Source organism: Schistocerca cancellata, chromosome 10 (assembly GCF_023864275.1).
Source record: "Schistocerca cancellata isolate TAMUIC-IGC-003103 chromosome 10, iqSchCanc2.1, whole genome shotgun sequence".
NCBI classification, from domain to species: domain Eukaryota; kingdom Metazoa; phylum Arthropoda; class Insecta; order Orthoptera; family Acrididae; genus Schistocerca; species Schistocerca cancellata.
In genome coordinates this window covers 32377661-32397341 of record NC_064635.1, presented here as the reverse complement: position 1 = coordinate 32397341, position 19681 = coordinate 32377661, and the positions used below count along the sequence as shown (strand labels likewise).

The following is a 19681-nucleotide window of genomic DNA, read 5'->3' as shown; positions in this document are numbered from 1 at the left end:
GTCATCATTACACCGCTGTATTCTGTTGTGGTGATATGAAATATTTTAAACAAATGTGAAGCAACAGTGAAATCAAAAGTTTGTAAAACACTGAATACCAATGTTCCAGTTGCCAGTTTTTCGATAATATTACATACTAAATTGTACCAAACACGTAATATGCTGTAACACGACAAGCATTATACAATAAGATGTAATTTAATCATTCAAAGTCGACCATGTCCAAATGGTTTGTGCAAATGAGATCATGTTCATACTTACATATGCTTTCTAAAGGAATACTTGTAGATTTGATTTATATGTATGATCTACGCTTTGGTACAAAAGTAGGCGCTTGCACTGAAATATATTATATTCATTCATAGGTATACATGAGATAAGTATTATGTTGATTGTAAAAAACTGCGTTTGGTGTATATCTTCGTCCTTGTGTGTTAAAACCTCATATAGAAATTGAAACATCAGTGGTGAGGATGAGAAATCCTGACTTACACCTTTCCTGTGTTTTGGCCTCTTAGTTTACTTCTAATAGTACTGATAATTACTACGCAATAAGAATAGGAAACAGATAAAGGCTCCACCAAACGCTGGCCCACTGAGGCTGAGAACGACACGTTGCAAGACAGCTCACCTCATCGCAGACCTCCTTGCTGGTAAGTAGTCCGCCACCCGAGGAGAGGACCATGTCCAGGAAAGCTAGCCGGCGCTTCTTGTCAGGGGCAGGCTGGCTCTGGTTGGCTGCGACGCCGCCGCGCAGTTGGTGCCTCTTGAGAGCCACCACACGGTCGCCATACTGCCGCAGTGTTGCCACCACACGCTGTGTCTGCCTGCCGGTGCGCGTTAGGTGTGTCAGCCATTTCACCCGCAACCAGGGCCGCACTGTCAGCTCCTGACAAATTCCATCATAATGTCATCATTGCTGCTCCCACTTCCTCACTCAATCATTCACTCATGAAGTTACACTCCACTACATTATGCACTAGTAGCAATTAAAATGACAACCAAGATCAAAACTAAATAAAATGTGGCGTTTCAGTCTTCGATCGCTATTCTTTTATTTTCAGTTACAGGTTTCGGGCTAGCTGCCCATCTTCAGATCATGTGTTGTAGTTACAGAGTAACTTGTCCGTACAGAACACACAGTACGGACAAGTTACTCTGTAACTACAACACATGATCTGAAGATGGGCAGCTAGCCCGAAACCGGTAACTGAAAATAAAAGAATAGCGATCGAAGACTGAAACGCCATATTTCATTTCATGAACGATCGCGGAATTCCCAGTGAGACAACCATGTCCAGTTTTGATAAAGATCAAAACTGGCATGAAGTGTACTACACGCTTGAATAAGCAAATGTTTAGCATTTCAGTGCAAGAGCAGAAAGTAGATAGTAGTAATGCCCTCTTCATTCTGTACACAAGGAAAGATAACGCAGTGGATACCTAATTCAAAAATTACATTTGAATGTTTCTACATTTGCATCTATACCTGTACTCTGCGAATCTAATTGTATCTGTTATTAATGCTTTTTCCCATTCCTTTCACCTATGGAGCATGGGAAAGAATGTCTGTTGTTGAAATGGCACTGGGTATGCTGTAAGTGATCTGATCTTGTCCTTATGATCCCTACAGGGGCGGTACGTAGGGGGTTGTGGTATCTTCCTAGAGTCGTCATTCAAAGCCTGTTCTTAAAACTTTGTTATAAGACGTTCTTAGAAAACAATATTACAGGAAACGGGACGTCAGCCACTTACAGGCATTACAATAAATCAATGGTGAATGTTTAAATTTGTACTCAAAACTGGATGCTACATTTCTCTAGAATGGTTGCCATAACCACTTCAGCCGTCCAGAGGCACTTACTGTGCATCCCATATCCTTAACCTGTCATGCACAAGTAGCTCCCCATCCATCAGTCCCACTGATCATAGCATCCATAAGTGCTGCAGGGGTTCGTAAGACGTGGTGCATCTGCACTGAAAGTACCGAGAGTGATCTTCGCTCATATACGTATTGATGTGTGGTGTTTGCTCTAATGGACATGTCCAAGAGAACAGGTATCACGTATCTCCTTTGCACACTGTTTGCAGTCTCCATAACATTCTACTAATAAAATGATTTCTGCCACCTGCTTTATCTACAAATGATTCTTCTATTTCAAATCCTTACAAAGTGGTACACCCAGATATTTGTATGAGTTCATTGTGTCCAGTTGTGATACAATGACATTCTACTAAAGACAAACTTTTTTTTTCTTTTTGTGAAGTGCACAATTTAACGTTTCCGAATATTTAAGGTTACCAGTCTTTTCGCGACTTTCATATCTTTTCAAGATCTCACTGATTATTTGTGTAACTTCTTTCAGACTGTACTTCATTGTCGATAACTGCATCATCTTTGAAAAGTCTGGGGCTAATATTAATTTTATTTACTTGCTAATTAAAGTGCAACATGAATAGCAAGGACCGCAACGCACTTCCATGGAACACACCTGACTTTTCTCCTACGTCTGTCGATGACTCTACATTCGAGACAACTTGGTGCATACTTCCTACCACTGAGTCAAGTGCTTTTTGGAAATTGAGAAACACTGCACGTATACCTGCCTGCTTCTAACTTTGGCCTTCAGCAGACCACCAGTCAAACACATGTATAACCACTTTTTGCACAGTGGGCCACTGAGATTGGAGAAGGTACTGACAGTGAGTGGAGACATGCTGACTGCAGTGACATGGCCAGCTGTGCTAGGTCTCCCAGTTGAGGATCCACAGCATGAACAGATGGATAGAGGTGCTTTCACAAAGTCTTGATTGGGTTTACATCCAGGGGGTATGACGGCCTGGGGAGTACAGTAAACTTATCCTTGCACTTTACGAACCACGTACATACACTTCAAGCCGTGTGGTACGTTGCCTTATCCTGCTAGCAGATGCCATCGTGCAGAGGAAAGAGAAACTGTATGTGAAGGTGGACATGGTCCCCAAGGACAGGTGCACACTTTTATTGATCTGCTGTGTCTTCCTGATTGACGAGATCACCTGGGAATGCCATGAAAACAGTCCTCAGACTACAGTGCTATGACGATTGTTGCAGGATGTTTGCTTTGAGACATTTCAGTCTGTGCACACTGACGGCAATCTGTCTCATGGCGTATACAATGTGATTCATAAGAAAAGGCTACCTGTCTCCACAAACGGAACGTACATTTGTGGTAGTGTCACTCTAATTCCAACCTTCATCGCGGATGAACAGTATTCAGCATGAGTGCATGAACCAGGTGACTGCTGAGGAGCCCCATATGCAACAATGTTCGCGGGCTGTCATTGTGGAGACACAGTTGATAATCCCTTGGTTCATCTGGTCTGTCAGTCACTCAACTGTTGCACGTTTCTTTACCTGTATACATCTCTGAAGCCGTCATTCACCAGTGTCATCTGTGGCCTGTGGTGCACCGCAATTGCCTCAGTGCCAGTTTTGGATTGCGCCGTTTTGTCATGCACAGCATACCTTAACCACAGTGGCAGGTGAACAGTTCACACACTTAGCTGTTTCGAAAATGCTCCATCCTTGGTCCAAAAGTCAATGATCATGCCCTTTGTATGTCAGACGAAGCACTCCTTTTCTGCACTATGACAACGACTGCGCTGTTTTGCATGTCACCCAACACTCTTTATATACCCTCCATGACTAGCGCTGTCACAAGCCGTCAGTGAGAGGTAATTGTACATCGACATGAAACATAACCAGTAGTCCATTTGACGTGACTGGACAATGGAGAATAGATGGATTCAGGAGAGCCACACTTAACAGCATGCAGGATGTCAACGTGTCAACGTGAATAGAGACCAAGAGCACAGACATGTTGTTCGCTTGTATGTTCTGGATCCTTCTGCCACACCTTCTATCTGGAGTTAGGAAATGAGTTTGTTCACAGCAAGACAAAAATCTGTCTTCACTGGGGCCTCACATACTGTCAGTACAGCCAGTAGAGTTACTGCTTCCTTAGACGTGACAGTGGAGAGGGTCATACCTTCACCAGTGCACCCTTCAACAATACAGGAGTGGCACAGTGTCATCATTAAGACGAGTCTTGTTCCCGCATAAAGCATCACGATGGACATATCTGTCTCATCTGTGTGTGTGGAGACTTTGATAAGGACAAACGTTTCCACGTAGCATTTGTCAATATTCTACGGACCCAGCACTTGAGACGATGTGGTGTACCACTGGGCATACAATAGGACCACCACAGTTCGCATAGCCACCAGTTTGAAAAGTAGCCATTATATTACTGATGTACCCTATCTTCGATACCTCTGTGATCTTATTTTCCAACAGTGTAATGCCAGACCACATGTAGCTCTTGCTGTCCTGATTCACCCAGTTACATAGGGTGTGGCCATTTCTCTAGATCTCTCACCCATTGAAAATATCCAATTTTGTATTGCGACAGACTGGCACACCAACACTCACCAGGCACTACATAGAGTCGGAGCAGTATGGAATCATGTATCTGTATCTTGTGATCAAAGCTCAGTTTCACTTGACGTCCAGCCAGCTTACAGTTACTGTTGTTGCCAGAGGTGATAGGTTTCTGTAAGGAATTTCACATTCTGTATACATGCAAATCACCTACAAATTAATTATGCATTCTTCCTTCCATATTTCATACTCTTTTTATTCTTATTCTTCTCCCTTCACCTCTTCCAGTCAACAACATTCAGCCACCTCTTCCTTGGTCTTCCCCTCTGTCTTGCACCTCTCGGTTTCTAGTCAATAGTTTGTTTCGAAAGTCTATCTTAATGCATTCCATCTACGTGTTCCCACCGTCTGTTTATGTTCAGATATTTTTGCGGCACCGTGCCTCAGTGTGTAAAAAAGATATCATTATAGAATCGCTTTGTTGTTCATGCGACTGTCTGAATATCTGTCTTGCTATCAGTCTGTTGGTCTGTCTGTCCGACTGTTAAGAACCCTTCATCTCTGGAACGTATCAAGTTCTAATTCATGTCACTTATTAAGATCTTGGTCCCTTGGCAGTGCATAAATGCTAAGCTTCAAAGTCAATGCAGTGGAAAGAAATGGCCGTTTATGCCACATATTTTGATACTCAATAACTCTCATAAAAACCTATGGGATGATTCCCGTTGACCTAGAATCCTGAAATTATGGCAAGAAGTAGGATTTCCTTGTACAAGTAAAGAAAAATATACGGTAATTGTTAATTTGTAACTATATAACATGAAAATATTTTTTTGTCATTTTATCCGTCTGTCTATGTGCCTGCCCTTCTGTTAAGACCCTTCCCCTCTGTATCATTTTGGTGTATTAAGTTCAAATTTATGTAACATACTAAGGTCCATGGTTCCTTGGCAATTTAAGAACTTTAAGCTTATAAGTGAATGCAGTCAAAAGATACGGCCATTTACGTAACAGCCGAAAACTCCCTGATCGAAACCTCTGGGTACTTCCTGTTAACGTAAAATCATGAAATCTGTGCAAGAAGCAAGGGTTCACTGTACAACTAAAAGACAATTGTTCATTTGCAGTTACAGTATATAACCAGAAAAAATATTTTTCGTTATTTTTTTATTCATCTGTCGTCCCAGCGGAGGTTCTAGTCCTCCCTCGGGCAAGGGTGTGTGTGTTTGTCCTTAGGATAAGTAGTGTGTAAGCTTAGGGACTGTTGGCCTTAGCAGTTAAGTCCCATAAGATTTCACACACATTTAAACATTTGAACATTCATCTGTCATTCTCTGTCGGCTAACATCCTTTTCCTCTGGAACAGGTTAAAGTATCAAGTTCAAATTTGTCACCTATTAAGGTCTATGGTCCCTTGGAGGTGTAAAAAAATTTAAGCTTCTAAGTCAAGACAATCAAAAGATACTGCTCTTTATGTCACATATTCCCATCAAAATCTATAGGACACTTCCCGTTGACCTAGAAAATAATCTCCGGTGACTCCCTCATTACCATGTGCACTGGCATCTTGTAGTTTTTGAGTGTTAACCCAGATTTCAGACACAAAGAACACAGTCTGCACTTCCATGAGTTTGTAAAACTATTTTGCGTACTTTTAATTGTTCCATAAAACTTTGTGTTCTGCCTTACGGCAGGTCTTGTCACGGGGGAAGCCTCGTCAGAGACGTCCACCGCATCATCGTCTAGGGAAGTGAGTCCAGTGGTGTTTGCCTTCCACTGGTGATGATGAAATGATAATGATGACAACACATGACCCAGTCCCTGAGCAGAGAAAATCTCCGACCCAACCGAGAATCGAACCCAGTCCCCTTGGCGCGACAGACCGCCGCGCTGACCGTTGACCTACCGGGGCGGACATTGTTCCAGAGACTGCATTAAATTTTAGGGTCCTGTTAGCTGTTCCACTGTCGAAATTTCGCTTGAAAACTATAACCTTCGTTCACTTTATCAAAAGCTTTCACATAATCTAAAAATTCTGTTTGCGCCTCTTAGTTAATTCTTTCCTTTTCTCCACCAAATCTTTTGTACTAAAAGTACCATTATTGCAGGACTTCCTTTTCTAAAACCTATTTGTTATTCTAAAAAATTTGTCTCAGAGATAGGGTGCAATCTATTATTTGAGACAATGCTATAGATTTTATACCTTGCGTTGAGGCTAACTCCTCAATAGACTTTTTGGTCGTTTCTGTGGCGTTATGAAGTTTTTGCATGTATATTGGCTGTATATTTCTCTTTTTATTTCACGTGTCTCAGTAAAATGTACGCTGTTGACTATTGACCATTGATGTCATTTTCATTTTCGTTACTGAGTACCTCCCACGATTTCTGCTGCTCTTCTTTCTTTTCCTGCAATATATTAGATGTTCTTGAGCATGCGATCGCAGGTAAATATTATATGCTTGTTGTTTTACTTTTTCTGCTCGGTCTGTGTCTTCGTCCTAAAGTTGTAAGTGTCTCTCTCTTCTGTACACTGTTTATTTATTTATTTATTTATTAGCCAAGAACCCCGTCACTGTTTTCAAAGACGCATTTTTAACGATATGCTGTTCTTCTTCACTCGCATCCGTAGCATTCACAGTAGTTAATTTATCACCTAGTTTCGTCGGATAGAGATACGTAAAACTCCCCCCTTATCGAAGGTGTGTCTCATATTTTTCTAAATGTCTAGGACTATTTTCTCCATCTGGCCGAGATTTGAAACTTATCACATACCATAAAGTTATCTGAGGGAATACTGTATGCACCAAAACATGTGTGTCAATCAGTTGCGGTGCTATTCTGGTGTTAACAATTTCATAATCAGTAAGGGAGCCAGTTCCTCTTGCCCTCCCTGAATATTTATCAGTAGCTTTCTTTAGAAAGTACGTGTTGGTTATCGTCAAGGAGTTAAAAGCGGAGAAGTGTATAAGCTTTTGGCCGTTTTCCTTGATGTGGTTTTCCATATATTCCCACTAACAGTGTATTGGTGTTTCGCTAGCTTTAACGTCAACGTCTATGAGAATTAAAGATGGTCTAATCCAGTGTGCAGGACGCGTTCTTGTAATTATTCGTAGAAGGTATCCGATTCTTCATCTGTCTTCGAGTGTAAATGCCTACTACACACAGATGTCCGCCATCAGTTTTAAAACGAGCTATCGTTACCTCTCAATAATACACTCCTGGAAATGGAAAAAAGAACACATTGACACCGGTGTGTCAGACCCACCATACTTGCTCCGGACACTGCGAGAGGGCTGTACAAGCAATGATCACACGCACGGCACAGCGGACACACCAGGAACCGCGGTGTTGGCCGTCGAATGGCGCTAGCTGCGCAGCATTTGTGCACCGCCGCCGTCAGTGTCAGCCAGTTTGCCGTGGCATACGGAGCTCCATCGCAGTCTTTAACACTGGTAGCATGCCGCGACAGCGTGGACGTGAACCGTATGTGCAGTTGACGGACTTTGAGCGAGGGCGTATAGTGGGCATGCGGGAGGCCGGGTGGACGTACCGCCGAATTGCTCAACACGTGGGGCGTGAGGTCTCCACAGTACATCGATGTTGTCGCCAGTGGTCGGCGGAAGGTGCACGTGCCCGTCGACCTGGGACCGGACCGCAGCGACGCACGGATGCACGCCAAGACCGTAGGATCCTACGCAGTGCCGTAGGGGACCGCACCGCCACTTCCCAGCAAATTAGGGACACTGTTGCTCCTGGGGTATCGGCGAGGACCATTCGCAACCGTCTCCATGAAGCTGGGCTACGGTCCCGCACACCGTTAGGCCGTCTTCCGCTCACGCCCCAACATCGTGCAGCCCGCCTCCAGTGGTGTCGCGACAGGCGTGAATGGAGGGACGAATGGAGACGTGTCGTCTTCAGCGATGAGAGTCGCTTCTGCCTCGGTGCCAATGATGGTCGTATGCGTGTTTGGCGCCGTGCAGGTGAGCGCCACAATCAGGACAGCATACGACCGAGGCACACAGGGCCAACACCCGGCATCATGGTGTGGGGAGCGATCTCCTACACTGGCCGTACACCACTGGTGATCGTCGAGGGGACACTGAATAGTGCACGGTACATCAAAACCGTCATCGAACCCATCGTTCTACCATTCCTAGACCGGCAAGGGAACTTGCTGTTCCAACAGGACAATGCACGTCCGCATGTATCCCGTGCCACCCAACGTGCTCTAGAAGGTGTAAGTCAACTACCCTGGCCAGCAAGATCTCCGGATCTGTCCCCCATTGAGCATGTTTGGGACTGGATGAAGCGTCGTCGCACGCGGTCTGCACGTCCAGCACGAACGCTGGTCCAACTGAGGCGCCAGGTGGAGATGGCATGGCAAGCCGTTCCACAGGACTACATCCAGCATCTCTACGATCGTCTCCATGGGAGAATAGCAGCCTGCATTGCTGCGAAAGGTGGATATACACTGTACTAGTGCCGACATTGTGCATGCTCTGTTGCCTGTGTCTATGTGCCTGTGGTTCTGTCAGTGTGATCATGTGATGTATCTGACCCCAGGAATGTGTCAATAAAGTTTCCCCTTCCTGGGACAATGAATTCACGGTGTTCTTATTTCAATTTCCAGGAGTGTAAAAACCGTGAATGGTACATCTCAATTGCGTTTTTGTTTCCGTTATGAGACTGATGTTGGCCTGTTCCTGTGACAGAATTTGGATGACTTTTGTCACCCTAAAAGCCAGTCCACCTTTCATGTTCCATGGTACTAACTCAAGGGTGACTCTTATTTCATCTCGACGCACTTTTCCATTGCCTGTTCGTCGATGTTTTGATCCATCTGCTTTTTCTTTAATTTTTTTCCTTTATTGAATTTCGATTCCGCCCCGAAGGGGGCGGGCTGGCAGCAGCTTAGTACGCTGCTCTTGAGCCTACAAATTTTTTAAGACATAAGAAGATAAGAAACAATAGAATCAGGCGATAAAACGATGACTTAAATTGTAAAATGGCGGAAAATTGTGGAAAGTTAAAACATAAAACAAAGGAGTAGGCGATGCTAATAAAATACACAAGACAGACAGGTAAAATAGTAGACAGACAATTAAAAAACACGGCGACAGTCTGGTTTCTGTTTGCAAGAGACATAAAATCACATCCAGCCACAGTATAGTGTCCCTTCACAACACTTTGGAAAAGATGCACAACACTTAACATTCACTGGGAACACTGCACTAAAAAAGCAGCACGAAGATGACACACCACAGCCAATGGCAGTTGGGGGGGGGGGGCTGGACAGATGAGGAGAAAAAGAGGGGGGAGGAGAGGAAGGGGGGGGGAAACCAATGGAGGGAGAGGATTCATAAAGGGGGGGGGCAGGGCAGACGCAAGAGTGAATGGAGAATGGCAGGGGAAGGTAATGCAAAAGGACTTGGGGGAGAGAAGGGAGGCAGAGTGACGGTAAGTGGAGTAAAAACAGTATGGAAGGGGTGGCAGGGAGCCCAGGAAAAGGACAGAGGAAGGGCGGTGAGGATCAGAGTTGATAGAAGGGACAAATGGAGGGAGAGAGGGCATCATCTGGGAGGAGGAGTCGACAGAAGCCACCTTGGGAAAGGAGTTGAAGGGTGTAGAGATGGAGGTTAGGGGGGAAGAGGGCGGGGTTTTTTCTTTAAGTGATTTGCAAGTATTTAAAGGTGCCTCATGGCCACCTTACGACAGCTGCGTGGGGTAAGAGTGGTGGGGCTGCCATCTGTAAGCTTCCACCTCAGCTTGTCTGTTAATTGACTGCAACTGAGAAGGTCGATGCTTCCATTCATTAACGAGGCGCGTGGTGTCAAATTGCCTCGATGATCATTGCAGTCTGTGTCTGATCATTATATAAAATTTTGTTTTTTTGTCTTGGTGATGTAATTTTAATCGCCAGCATTAAAGACTACTGGAATATAAAAATTAGAACACCTGTAAGGGCGTTGCAAATTTGGACTCGGTGCCACCTAGGGTATAGTAGATGTACTAATAGTAGTTTCAACGTTGTCTGCCAACAGACAGCGTAGTGGCATAGCTATCAGAGCACCATCTGTGTGTACCCTTTAATAGGGAATGTCAGGTACTGCGTGCCGCAAAATTTGAATCCGCCCCAGACGTCATGGACGTCGAAGACCCATAGAGGTCGCTGCACCATAAACTGTGGCAGCGCGCGCCTCCTGGCCCGCTTTTAGTGTGGGGGCGCCACAGTGGAACACGTGGTCCCAGCGGCCAATAGCGGTGCCCCCGATAGTGTACTTAAGCGCCGGCCACTCTCTCATCCAGTCTCACCTCCATGTTCAGTAAGGTCTTCGAGGCCATCCTCTCTCGCCGTATTCACCGCCACCTTAACCAGCATCACCTCCTCCCTCTTACCCAGTGCGGCTTCGGGCCTTCCTTCTCTGCCGACGACCAGCTCCTTAACCTTACCAATCTTCCTTTCCCTCCAACTTAACTCCCGTCGCTCCGCTATCTTTGTTTCCCTTGGTCTCCAGAACGCCTATGGCCGTGCCTGGCATCCCGGGCTCCTCTTCAAACTCCAGACCTATGCTCTCCCCATCAACTACGTCCGTCTCGTTGCTTCCTTCCTCTCCCATCGTCCCTCCTATGTGACTATCCACAATTCCAACTCCCATAGTTTCTATCCCTCTGCCGGCGTGCCCCAAGGTTCTGTCCTTTCCCCTCTCCTCTATCTCCTGTACACTGCTGATATGCCCAAACCTCCCCCTCCTGTTCATCTTCTCCAGTTCACTGATGACCGCCTTCCTAGCCCTTTATCCTACCCTTCAACGGTCCCAATGTACCCTCCAAACCCACCCTGACCAATTCACCGCTTGGTGCAACCAGTGGTTCCTCCGTGTTAATCCCTCCAAGATGCAGGCGATCATCATAGGCCGCACCACCTGCTCCTTCCGCCTCCATGATTTCTACCTCACCATTTATGGCCGTCCTATCCACCTCACTCCTACCCTCAAATACCTTGGCCTCACACTTGACCACCACCTCACCTGGACTCCCCATCTCCTTACCATCCAAAACAAAGCTCACAACCGCCTCTGCCTCCTGAAACTCCTGTCCAGCCGGACGTGGGGTCTGCATCCTTCCACCATCCTTCAAACCTACAAATCCTTGATCCGCCCAATCCTGTGTTATCCCAGCATAGCTTGGATTTCCGCCCCTCCTGGTTCTATAACGCCCTACAAATCCTCGAACGCTATGCGCTCCGCTTCACCTTCTGCATCCGCCTTCCGTCCCCCACGCGCATCCTCTACGACCTCATCCCCTTCCCCCACCCCCTCCTTTTCCTTGAACACATCCGCACACTATATATTGTCCGCCGCCTTGATCCCCCTCACCCCTAGTGTCTCCCTTCCTCTTCACCCTCAACCAGTTGCCGTGCCTTTACCGTTGTGTCCCACCCTCTCTCCATCTCTACACTCTTCATCTCCTTTCCCAATGCAACTTCCACCGTCTACCCTTCCCGGATGATGAGCTTCGTCCTGACATCTACCCTTCCTAACAACTCTAACCCCATCTACCTGCCTCCTCCTCAGGGCTCCCTCTCCTTCCCCTCCCTTCTCCTGAGCGGCTTCCCCCTCCTACTCCCCCTCCATCTCTTGTGCCTCCTTTCAGTGTCTCTGCGCTCCCTCCTGCCCTGTCTTCTGTCTTCCTCTCCCGCCCCATGTGTCTCCTGCCTCTTCGTGAACCCACTGATGCCCCTCCTCTCTTCATCCCGCCGCTTCCCCTGCTGCCCCTTGCTCTCCCCTCCCTTTCTATCCTCTCTGCCCTTTCCCTCGGCAGATCCCGCCTGGGAGTTTTATTCTTCGTTTTGTGTGCTCCAATTGGGTTTTAAGTGTGTTGTTCCGGAGTGATTTTACTACTGTGGCCGCCTTGTAAAGTGTGCATGTCCATTCAGTGCCTTCTCTGGGTTTTGAAGAATCGCCAACTGTGTTTTTTTTTTTAACTTTCTGGTGACTTTTTTTTAACTGTCCTCGATGAACGTCTCCATGTTAGTCTATATTTTTTACCTCCATTTTCTCCCATTATTCTGTTTTAAGTCCCCTTTATCGCCTTCTGTATGTACCATTTTATTCTTATTTTAAGTTCATGTCACTCGGTTGAAGAGCGGCGGATTGTGCCACTGACAGCCCTCCCCGGCCCATGTGGGGTGGGGGAATGAAATCACAATAAAGAAAAAAAAATCTCATCCAGTCAGTCTAATCTCGCTTACGTTGGTTTACAACTCGCTTGTGCTAGACTGCTTTCTTCCTGGTTCATGTACGAGTTTGTTTCCTTGTGACTCTGTTGTTCGGTCTTGTTGTATTTGTTCTGTCCTACGTTGGTTGTGTTCATCCTTTTCCATTGTGTTGTTGTTCGTGGGCCTCTCCACAGGTCCTGCTGCACCTTCCCTCAGTGCTACCCCTCGACTGTCCTGGTCGCAGTTACAACATTTTGGCGACGAGGTAAACAGTGGTCGTTCTTGGTATGGAGGCGAAGTTGGTCTGTCTGCTGGAGCAACAGCAGCAGCTCATGTAGCAGCAGCAGCTCCAGTTAGGCATCTTCAAAAAGTCTCTGCAGTTGCTAACGGACAAAGTTGATGCCCGGGACACGTTACCACGCCAGCTTCAGGGTCCTTGGGTGTCTGATGCTTTCCCGCATCTGCCGTCGTTTCCACCCTTTAATGACGCTAAAGAGGACTGGGAAACCTACTTACATAGGCTGAAACAACATTTCATGGCTTTTCAAGTCACGGACGACTCCTTGCAGCGATCGTTGTTTTTGCCTTGCGCCTCTCTGGAGACGTTCTTTCTTCTCCAGAACTTTGGCACTGTTGTCCGATCCTGTGGCTCTCTCTTTCCAGGAGACCTGCCTTTTGCTGACAAACTATTATTCCCAATGCTACTATGCTGTCGCTTCTCGGATGGAGTTCCGCCAGTACCATAAACAGCCTGGTCAATTATATTGTTCCTAGGTCACGGACTTGCAGGGTCTCAGCCGTCAATGTTATTTTACGTGCATCAATCAGCAGTGTAAGGCTTTGTATGCGGACTCCCTGATCCGGGATGTGGTGGTTGAGCTGGCTCCCGACCCTGAGGTCTGTACTGTGGCATTGAAGCTCGACAAACCCTCCTTGGAAGACATTCTTCGCATTGCCCACTCCTTTGAAATTGCTCAAGCGGCTAATGAGTGTCTTATGGCGCGACCGCAGGTGGCAGTGATCGCGGCGTCCCAGTGGGTTCCGCCCTCGCGATGTCGACGTGGCCCTGCTGACAGGGGCCAGTGCCATCAGGACTCTTCACATTCCGACGTCTCTATGGCATTGGCACCTTTGGTCGTCCCTTGCTGCCAGTCACACGACCCACTTCCGTCTTGCCCACAGTGCCTTACTGCCCATTCGCAGGCTGATTGTCCCCACCGCTGGAAAACGTGGACACTGTGTAACAAGGAGGGCCATATCCAATTGGTTTGTCGTAGTCGCTCGACTCGATCCAGTCCTTCCCCTCCTGGCCGTCATGATACCGTCCACGCTCTGCAATCGGTCGTCCCACAGGATGACCCATCAGCGCGGAAGCTTTTCCTTACGCTCCGCATTTTCACTGCGGATGTCAGTTTTCAGGTCGACACTGGGGCCACCGTCTCCCTGATTAATATGGTGACATATACATGGGTGGGCTCTCCTGCATTGTCGCCTCCCTCCCGCCGTTGTTTGGCTTTTCAATTTCCGACGAAGTTAAGGTCGTTTCCACTGCTGTTCCTTTTTAGGACTTGGAAGATCTCTGCTCCGCATTTGCGTCGTTGTTTACACTGGATCTTGGATGTGCTTCCAGCTTTCAGGTGCACATCACCCTCCGGGCGGATGCACAGCCCGGCCCCTTCCGGTGACCTTACGGCCAGTGGTCAAGCAGGAACTTGATCAGCTCCAGGCCGCTGGCGTGCTGGAACCTGTAACCTATAGTGCATTGGCAACACCACTGGTGGTCATACGGAAAGCCAATGGGTCCCTTCGGCTGTGTGGGGACTTTGGCGCTACAGTCAATGCTCAGTCCCTCGTTGACACTTACCCCATTCCCCCACAGGAAGACCTTTTTGCCAAGCTTGCCGGGAGAGAGTATTTTTCAAGAGGCATACCACCAGTTGCCCTCGGTTGCCGAATCTCAAAACATCATGGTTATCAAGATGCCTTTTGGACTGTATAATTACAAGTGCCTTCCCTTTGGTGTCTCTTCGGCGCCGGGCATTTTCCAGCGATTCCTGGAGCAGCTTACCCAGCCTATCCCTGCATGTGTGAATTATCTGGACGACATTTTGGTCACTGCGCGTTCCCGCCAGCAACATTGCCAAAACCTCAGCGCCTTATTTCATGCTCTGCAGTCTGCTGGTCTCCGCTGTTGGCTGGACAAGTGTTTTTTTTTTTTTTTCAACCGGAAGTGGAATACTTGGGCCACTGGCTTAGCAAAGATGGCATTCGCCCTTCGGGTCGTAATGTCGCGGACATTGAGGCCCTTCCTCGTCCCAAGGACTTTTCGGAACTGCAGGTGTTTGTGGGTAAGGTTACTCATTACTTAAATTTCTTGCCCCAGGCTGCCTCCATTGCTCAACCCCTCAATCACTTGCGTCGCAAAGGGGTACCTTTTGTTTGGACTCCTGCCTGTGACCAGGCTTTTCTCCGTTTAAAGGCGATGCTGAAGTCTGCCCCTTGCCTTACTCCCTTCTCTCCAGACTGGCCCTTGGTTGTGGCAGCTGATGCGTCGGCGTACGGGATTGGGGCCATCCCCGCGCACCGGAATGCCGATTGCTCTGAACAGCCCATCGCTTATGCCTCTAAGACGTTGACCCCAGTGCAACGGAACTACTCCCAGATTGAAAAGGAAGCCCTGGCGATCGTGTTCGCCGTCCAAAAATTTCATTCCTATCTCCTTGGGCCAAAGTTCACCCTCCTGACAGACCATAAAGCCTTGGTTACCTTTTTGGGCCCCACTCTCACCTTCCTGAGCGGACGGATCAACGTCTCCAGCGCTGTTCATTGTTTTTATGTAATTACGCTTACACCATCTAGTATAAGCCCACCGCCCAACATGCTAATGCAGACGCTTTGTCACGTCCCCCAGTGGGCCCCGATCCTGCCTTTGACCAACAGGAGGTCCTCTGCTTTCACACTGATTTCGCCCACCTGGATGCGCTGGATGGCCTTCCTCTTATGGCTGCTGACGTTGCTGCAGCTACCCGTCACGACCCTGTCTTGTGGCAGGTTCTCAACTACGTGGTCCACGGGTGGCCGTCCTATGTTACTCGTCAGATGCAGTCCGATTTCAGCCCCTGGCGGCACTTGTCCCACAGGCTCTCCATGATCGATGATGTCCTCCTGTTGGCCACGGAGTCAGATTCCCACTAGGTAGTCATCCCTCCGGAATTGCGGCTTCGGGTGCTCAGTTTGTTACACCGCGGGCACTGGGGTATGTCCCGTATGAAAGTTTTGGCTCGCTGGCATGTGTATTGGCCCGGCATCAATGGCGATATTGAGCGTCTGGTCCGTGGCTGTACTGTCTTTGCACGTCACCAGGAAGGGCCCCCTCAGGCGTTTGCACCCTGGCCTGTGCCTCGGCGGCCCTGGGATCGCATCCATCCGGGCCCGTTTTCGAGGTCGATGTGGTTACTCATCGTTGATACCTACTGCAAATACCCATATGTTGTCCGAATGGCATTCACCACCACGGAGGCTACACTCATGGCCCTGGATCAGATTCTCGCCATTGAGGGCCTGCCCCACACGTTGGTCTCCGATAATGGTCCCCAATTCACAGCATCCTCCTTGCACGACTTCTGTCAGGCCAACAGTATCAAGCATATGCATAGCCCCCTTTCCACCCTTCGTCCAATGGCGTGGCGGAGAGGCTTGTCTGCACTTTTAAACACCAGTTGACTAAGGCAGTCGCCACATCTCCAACCACGTCGGCCCTCACCCTGTTTTTGAGCACCTATCGCTCTATGCCAATTGACGGTCGCAGTCCGGCAGAGCTCCTTCATGGGCGACAGCTGCGGACCCTGCTCCATTTGCTGATGCCGTCTTCCTCCCGCCCCCACTCCCGGCCGTCGCAGCGGTATGCCCCTGGCACAGCCATGTGGGCCCACGAGTACGGCGCAAGGTGGGTTGGACACCCGCCGCGGTGGTCGCGACCCATGGGCAGCGTGTTACTTCAGTGCAGATGTCGAAAAGGCTGGAGCGCCGCCATCAGCTCCGCCCTTGTGCTTACACGGGATTCGCGCCGCCGCCTCCTTCCCTACCTCCTTTGGGTACGGACGTGGTCCTCGAGTCACCATCCCAGCCCCCCAGCTGCCGTCAACCCACGGGCCTGCCGCCGGCCCTCTCCATCTCCGGGTGGATCGGCGGCTCCCTCCCTCGCCCTTGACTCTGGATCGGCTGTCATGGATACCTCAGGCGTCCCTTCCTCCCCGCCGCTAGCAGTTGATACTGTACAGGATGGGGCGTATGGGCAGGCGGTGGACATTATGGAATAATAGTGTAATTTTTAGAGAAAGGCCATTTATTGGCTAAAGCATGTTGAAAGGGGATACATAGGCCTAGGGAGGTGAGGGTGAGCCAGAGCTTACAATTTGGCGAACATTGTTCGCGAAGCTACCGAAAGTGGCTGTCTGCCAAAACTAAGTCCACAGTGCCACAGCACCAGGAGAAGTGGGAGATGTTCAATGCTACAGGGCGCGCATCCGACTCGCGAGTGAGCAAGAATACAAGAGCGCGGCCCCGGTGGCTGGCGGCCGGGTGTATTCGATGCACCATGCGGCTTCCTCTGCCCTGATTGGTCAGGACCGAGCAAACCGTGCGAGCGGCATGGAACTTTCCAGAGCGTTGCCTGCTAAGCGACGCCTGGGGCGGCGTTACCTCGTCAGCACACGAGAGAGGTGCGTGAACAAGGTGCCCTTTCTCGGTGCTGACTTCCTGTTACCAGACCGTGGGACGAAAGAATTTACAGGCAGCTAACACTGCCAGCTGTGGCTTGACCATAGCCAGGATCGTTGTATTATAAGGGCAGCAGTGGCAAATTGTATAGCTACAAAAGCACAGATAAGAGGGCTTGTGAGCACAGATGTCTCAACGCGAACCGGTGCAAACCGGTTACGGTCACCCAAACCTCTAATCCGTCTTCCACTCACGCGACATCATTGACGGGAAGCTGGAATGATGCACCGTGGTCTTCAGTGATGAAAGCAGATTCTGCCTGCACACAAGTGATGGTCGCTTGCGCGTACAACGCAGTTCCAGAATGAGATTTTCGCTCTGCAGTGGAGTGTGCGCTGATAAGAAACTTCCTGGCAGATTAAAACTGTGTGCCGGACCGAGACTCGAACTCCAAGACTCAGCAATGCCTCTGCGACGTCTAGGTCACCGTCGTCGCTGGCGGCGCAGTGTACCTGTGTATCGGAGCTTAAAAGCAATTGGTATTGACTTGGCGGGACCGTTTAATAAACAGAAATTAATTGGAGGTCCCAATGTGTTTCGTGGACTGCGTCTGCACTTCACTTGCGATGAACAAGCTGTGTTTGGAGACTCAACAGGGCTTACCTTGGCTGTTGTTTGGGGCAATCATGCAGACTATGGTGGCCTTGAAGCATTTCCAGATGCTAACATTCTGGCCTGGAAGACGTGGTGTATTGCTGAGACTACAGGACTGTTGGCTAAACTACCTTATGGTACATAGGTTCCCAGCATGCCTTTTGTTTTGTCTACGAGGAAGAAGAAGAAATTAAATGCTGATGAGTACCTTTTTATACGGGCCGAAGTCGGAAATGGCAATTGTAAATTAAAGCCGGCCGGAGTGGCCGAGCGGTTCTAGGCGCTACAGTCTGGAACCGCGCGACCGCTACGGTCGCAGGTTCGAATCCTGCCTCGGGCAGGGGTGTGTGTGATGTCCTTAGGTTAGTTAGGTTTAGGGGACTGATGACCTCAGAAGTTAAGTCCCATAGTGCTCAGAGCCATTTGAACCTTTTTTTTGTAAAATAAAGATCAATGGTGACTGTATGTTATATTATAGACAGTAAAAATCCTTATCTCCTTTTAAAAAAATATTAACAATTATCATACAAGTAGTGTGGACTTGGTTTCGTGCTAGGCAGCACGTGACCTTGTACTGCACGTAGTATCTCTGATTTGGAGTTCGAGTCTCGGTCTGGTACACAGTTTTAATCTGCCTGGAAGTTTCATATCAGCGCACACTCCGCTGCAGAGTGAAAATCTCATTCTGGAAACATCCCCCACGCTGTGGCTAAGCCATGTCTCCGCAATATCCTTTCTTTCAGGAGTGCCAGTTCTGCAAGTTTCGCAGAAGAGCTTCAATAAAGTTTGGAAGGTAGGAGGCGAGATACTGGCGGAAGTAAAGCTGTGAGGACGGGGCATGAGTCGTGCTTGGCTAGCTCAGTTGGTAGAGCACTTGCCCGCGAAAGGCAAAGGTCCCAAGTTCGAGTCACGGTCCGGCACACAGTTTTAATCTGCCAGGAAGTTTCAACGTAGTTCCAGTTTTCAAGAAGGGTCGTCGAGAAGATGCGCAAAACTATAGGCCTATATCTCTGATATCGATCTGTTGTAGAATTTTAGAACATGTTTTTTGCTCGCGTATCATGTCATTTCTGGAAACCCAGAATTTGCTCTGTAGGAATCAACATGGATTCCGGAAGCAGCGGTCGTGTGAGACCCAACTCGCTTTATTTGTTCTTGAGACCCAGAAAATATTAGATATGGGCTCCCACGTAGATGCCATTTTCCTTGACTTCCGGAAGGCGTTCGATACAGTTCCGCACTGTCGCCTGATAAACAAAGAGCCTACGGAATATCAGACTAGCTGTGTGGCTGGATTGAAGAGTTTTTAGCAAACAGAACACAGGATGTTGTTCTCAATGGTGAGACGTCTACAGACGTTAAAGTAACCTCTGGCGTGCCACAGGGGAGTGTTATGGGACCATTGCTTTTCACAATATATATAAATGACCTAGTAGATAGTGTCGGAAGTTCCATGCGGCTTTTCGCGGATGATGCTGTAGTATACAGAGAAGTCGCAGTATTAGAAAATTGCAGCAAAATGCAGGAAGATCTGCAGCGGATAAGCACTTGGTGCAGGGTGTGGTGTCACCGCCAGACACCACACTTGCTAGGTGGTAGCCTTTAAAGCGGCCGCGGTCCGCTAGTATACGACGGACCCGCCTGTCGCCACTGTCAGTGATTACAGA

The 19681-nt window shown here is 48.3% G+C and overlaps 1 protein-coding gene across 1 annotated transcript in view; it reads right to left on the bottom strand.

Annotated features, from left to right (window-relative positions):
- The window catches only part of LOC126106737 (cytochrome P450 4C1-like), a 109537-nt gene that overhangs the window by 35309 nt on the left and 54547 nt on the right, over window positions 1-19681 (bottom strand). Inside the window, exon 4 of the mRNA XM_049913112.1 lies at window positions 632-889. Within this exon, the coding sequence (XP_049769069.1) occupies window positions 632-889 (258 nt within the window). The remainder of the gene's footprint in view (window positions 1-631; window positions 890-19681) is intronic.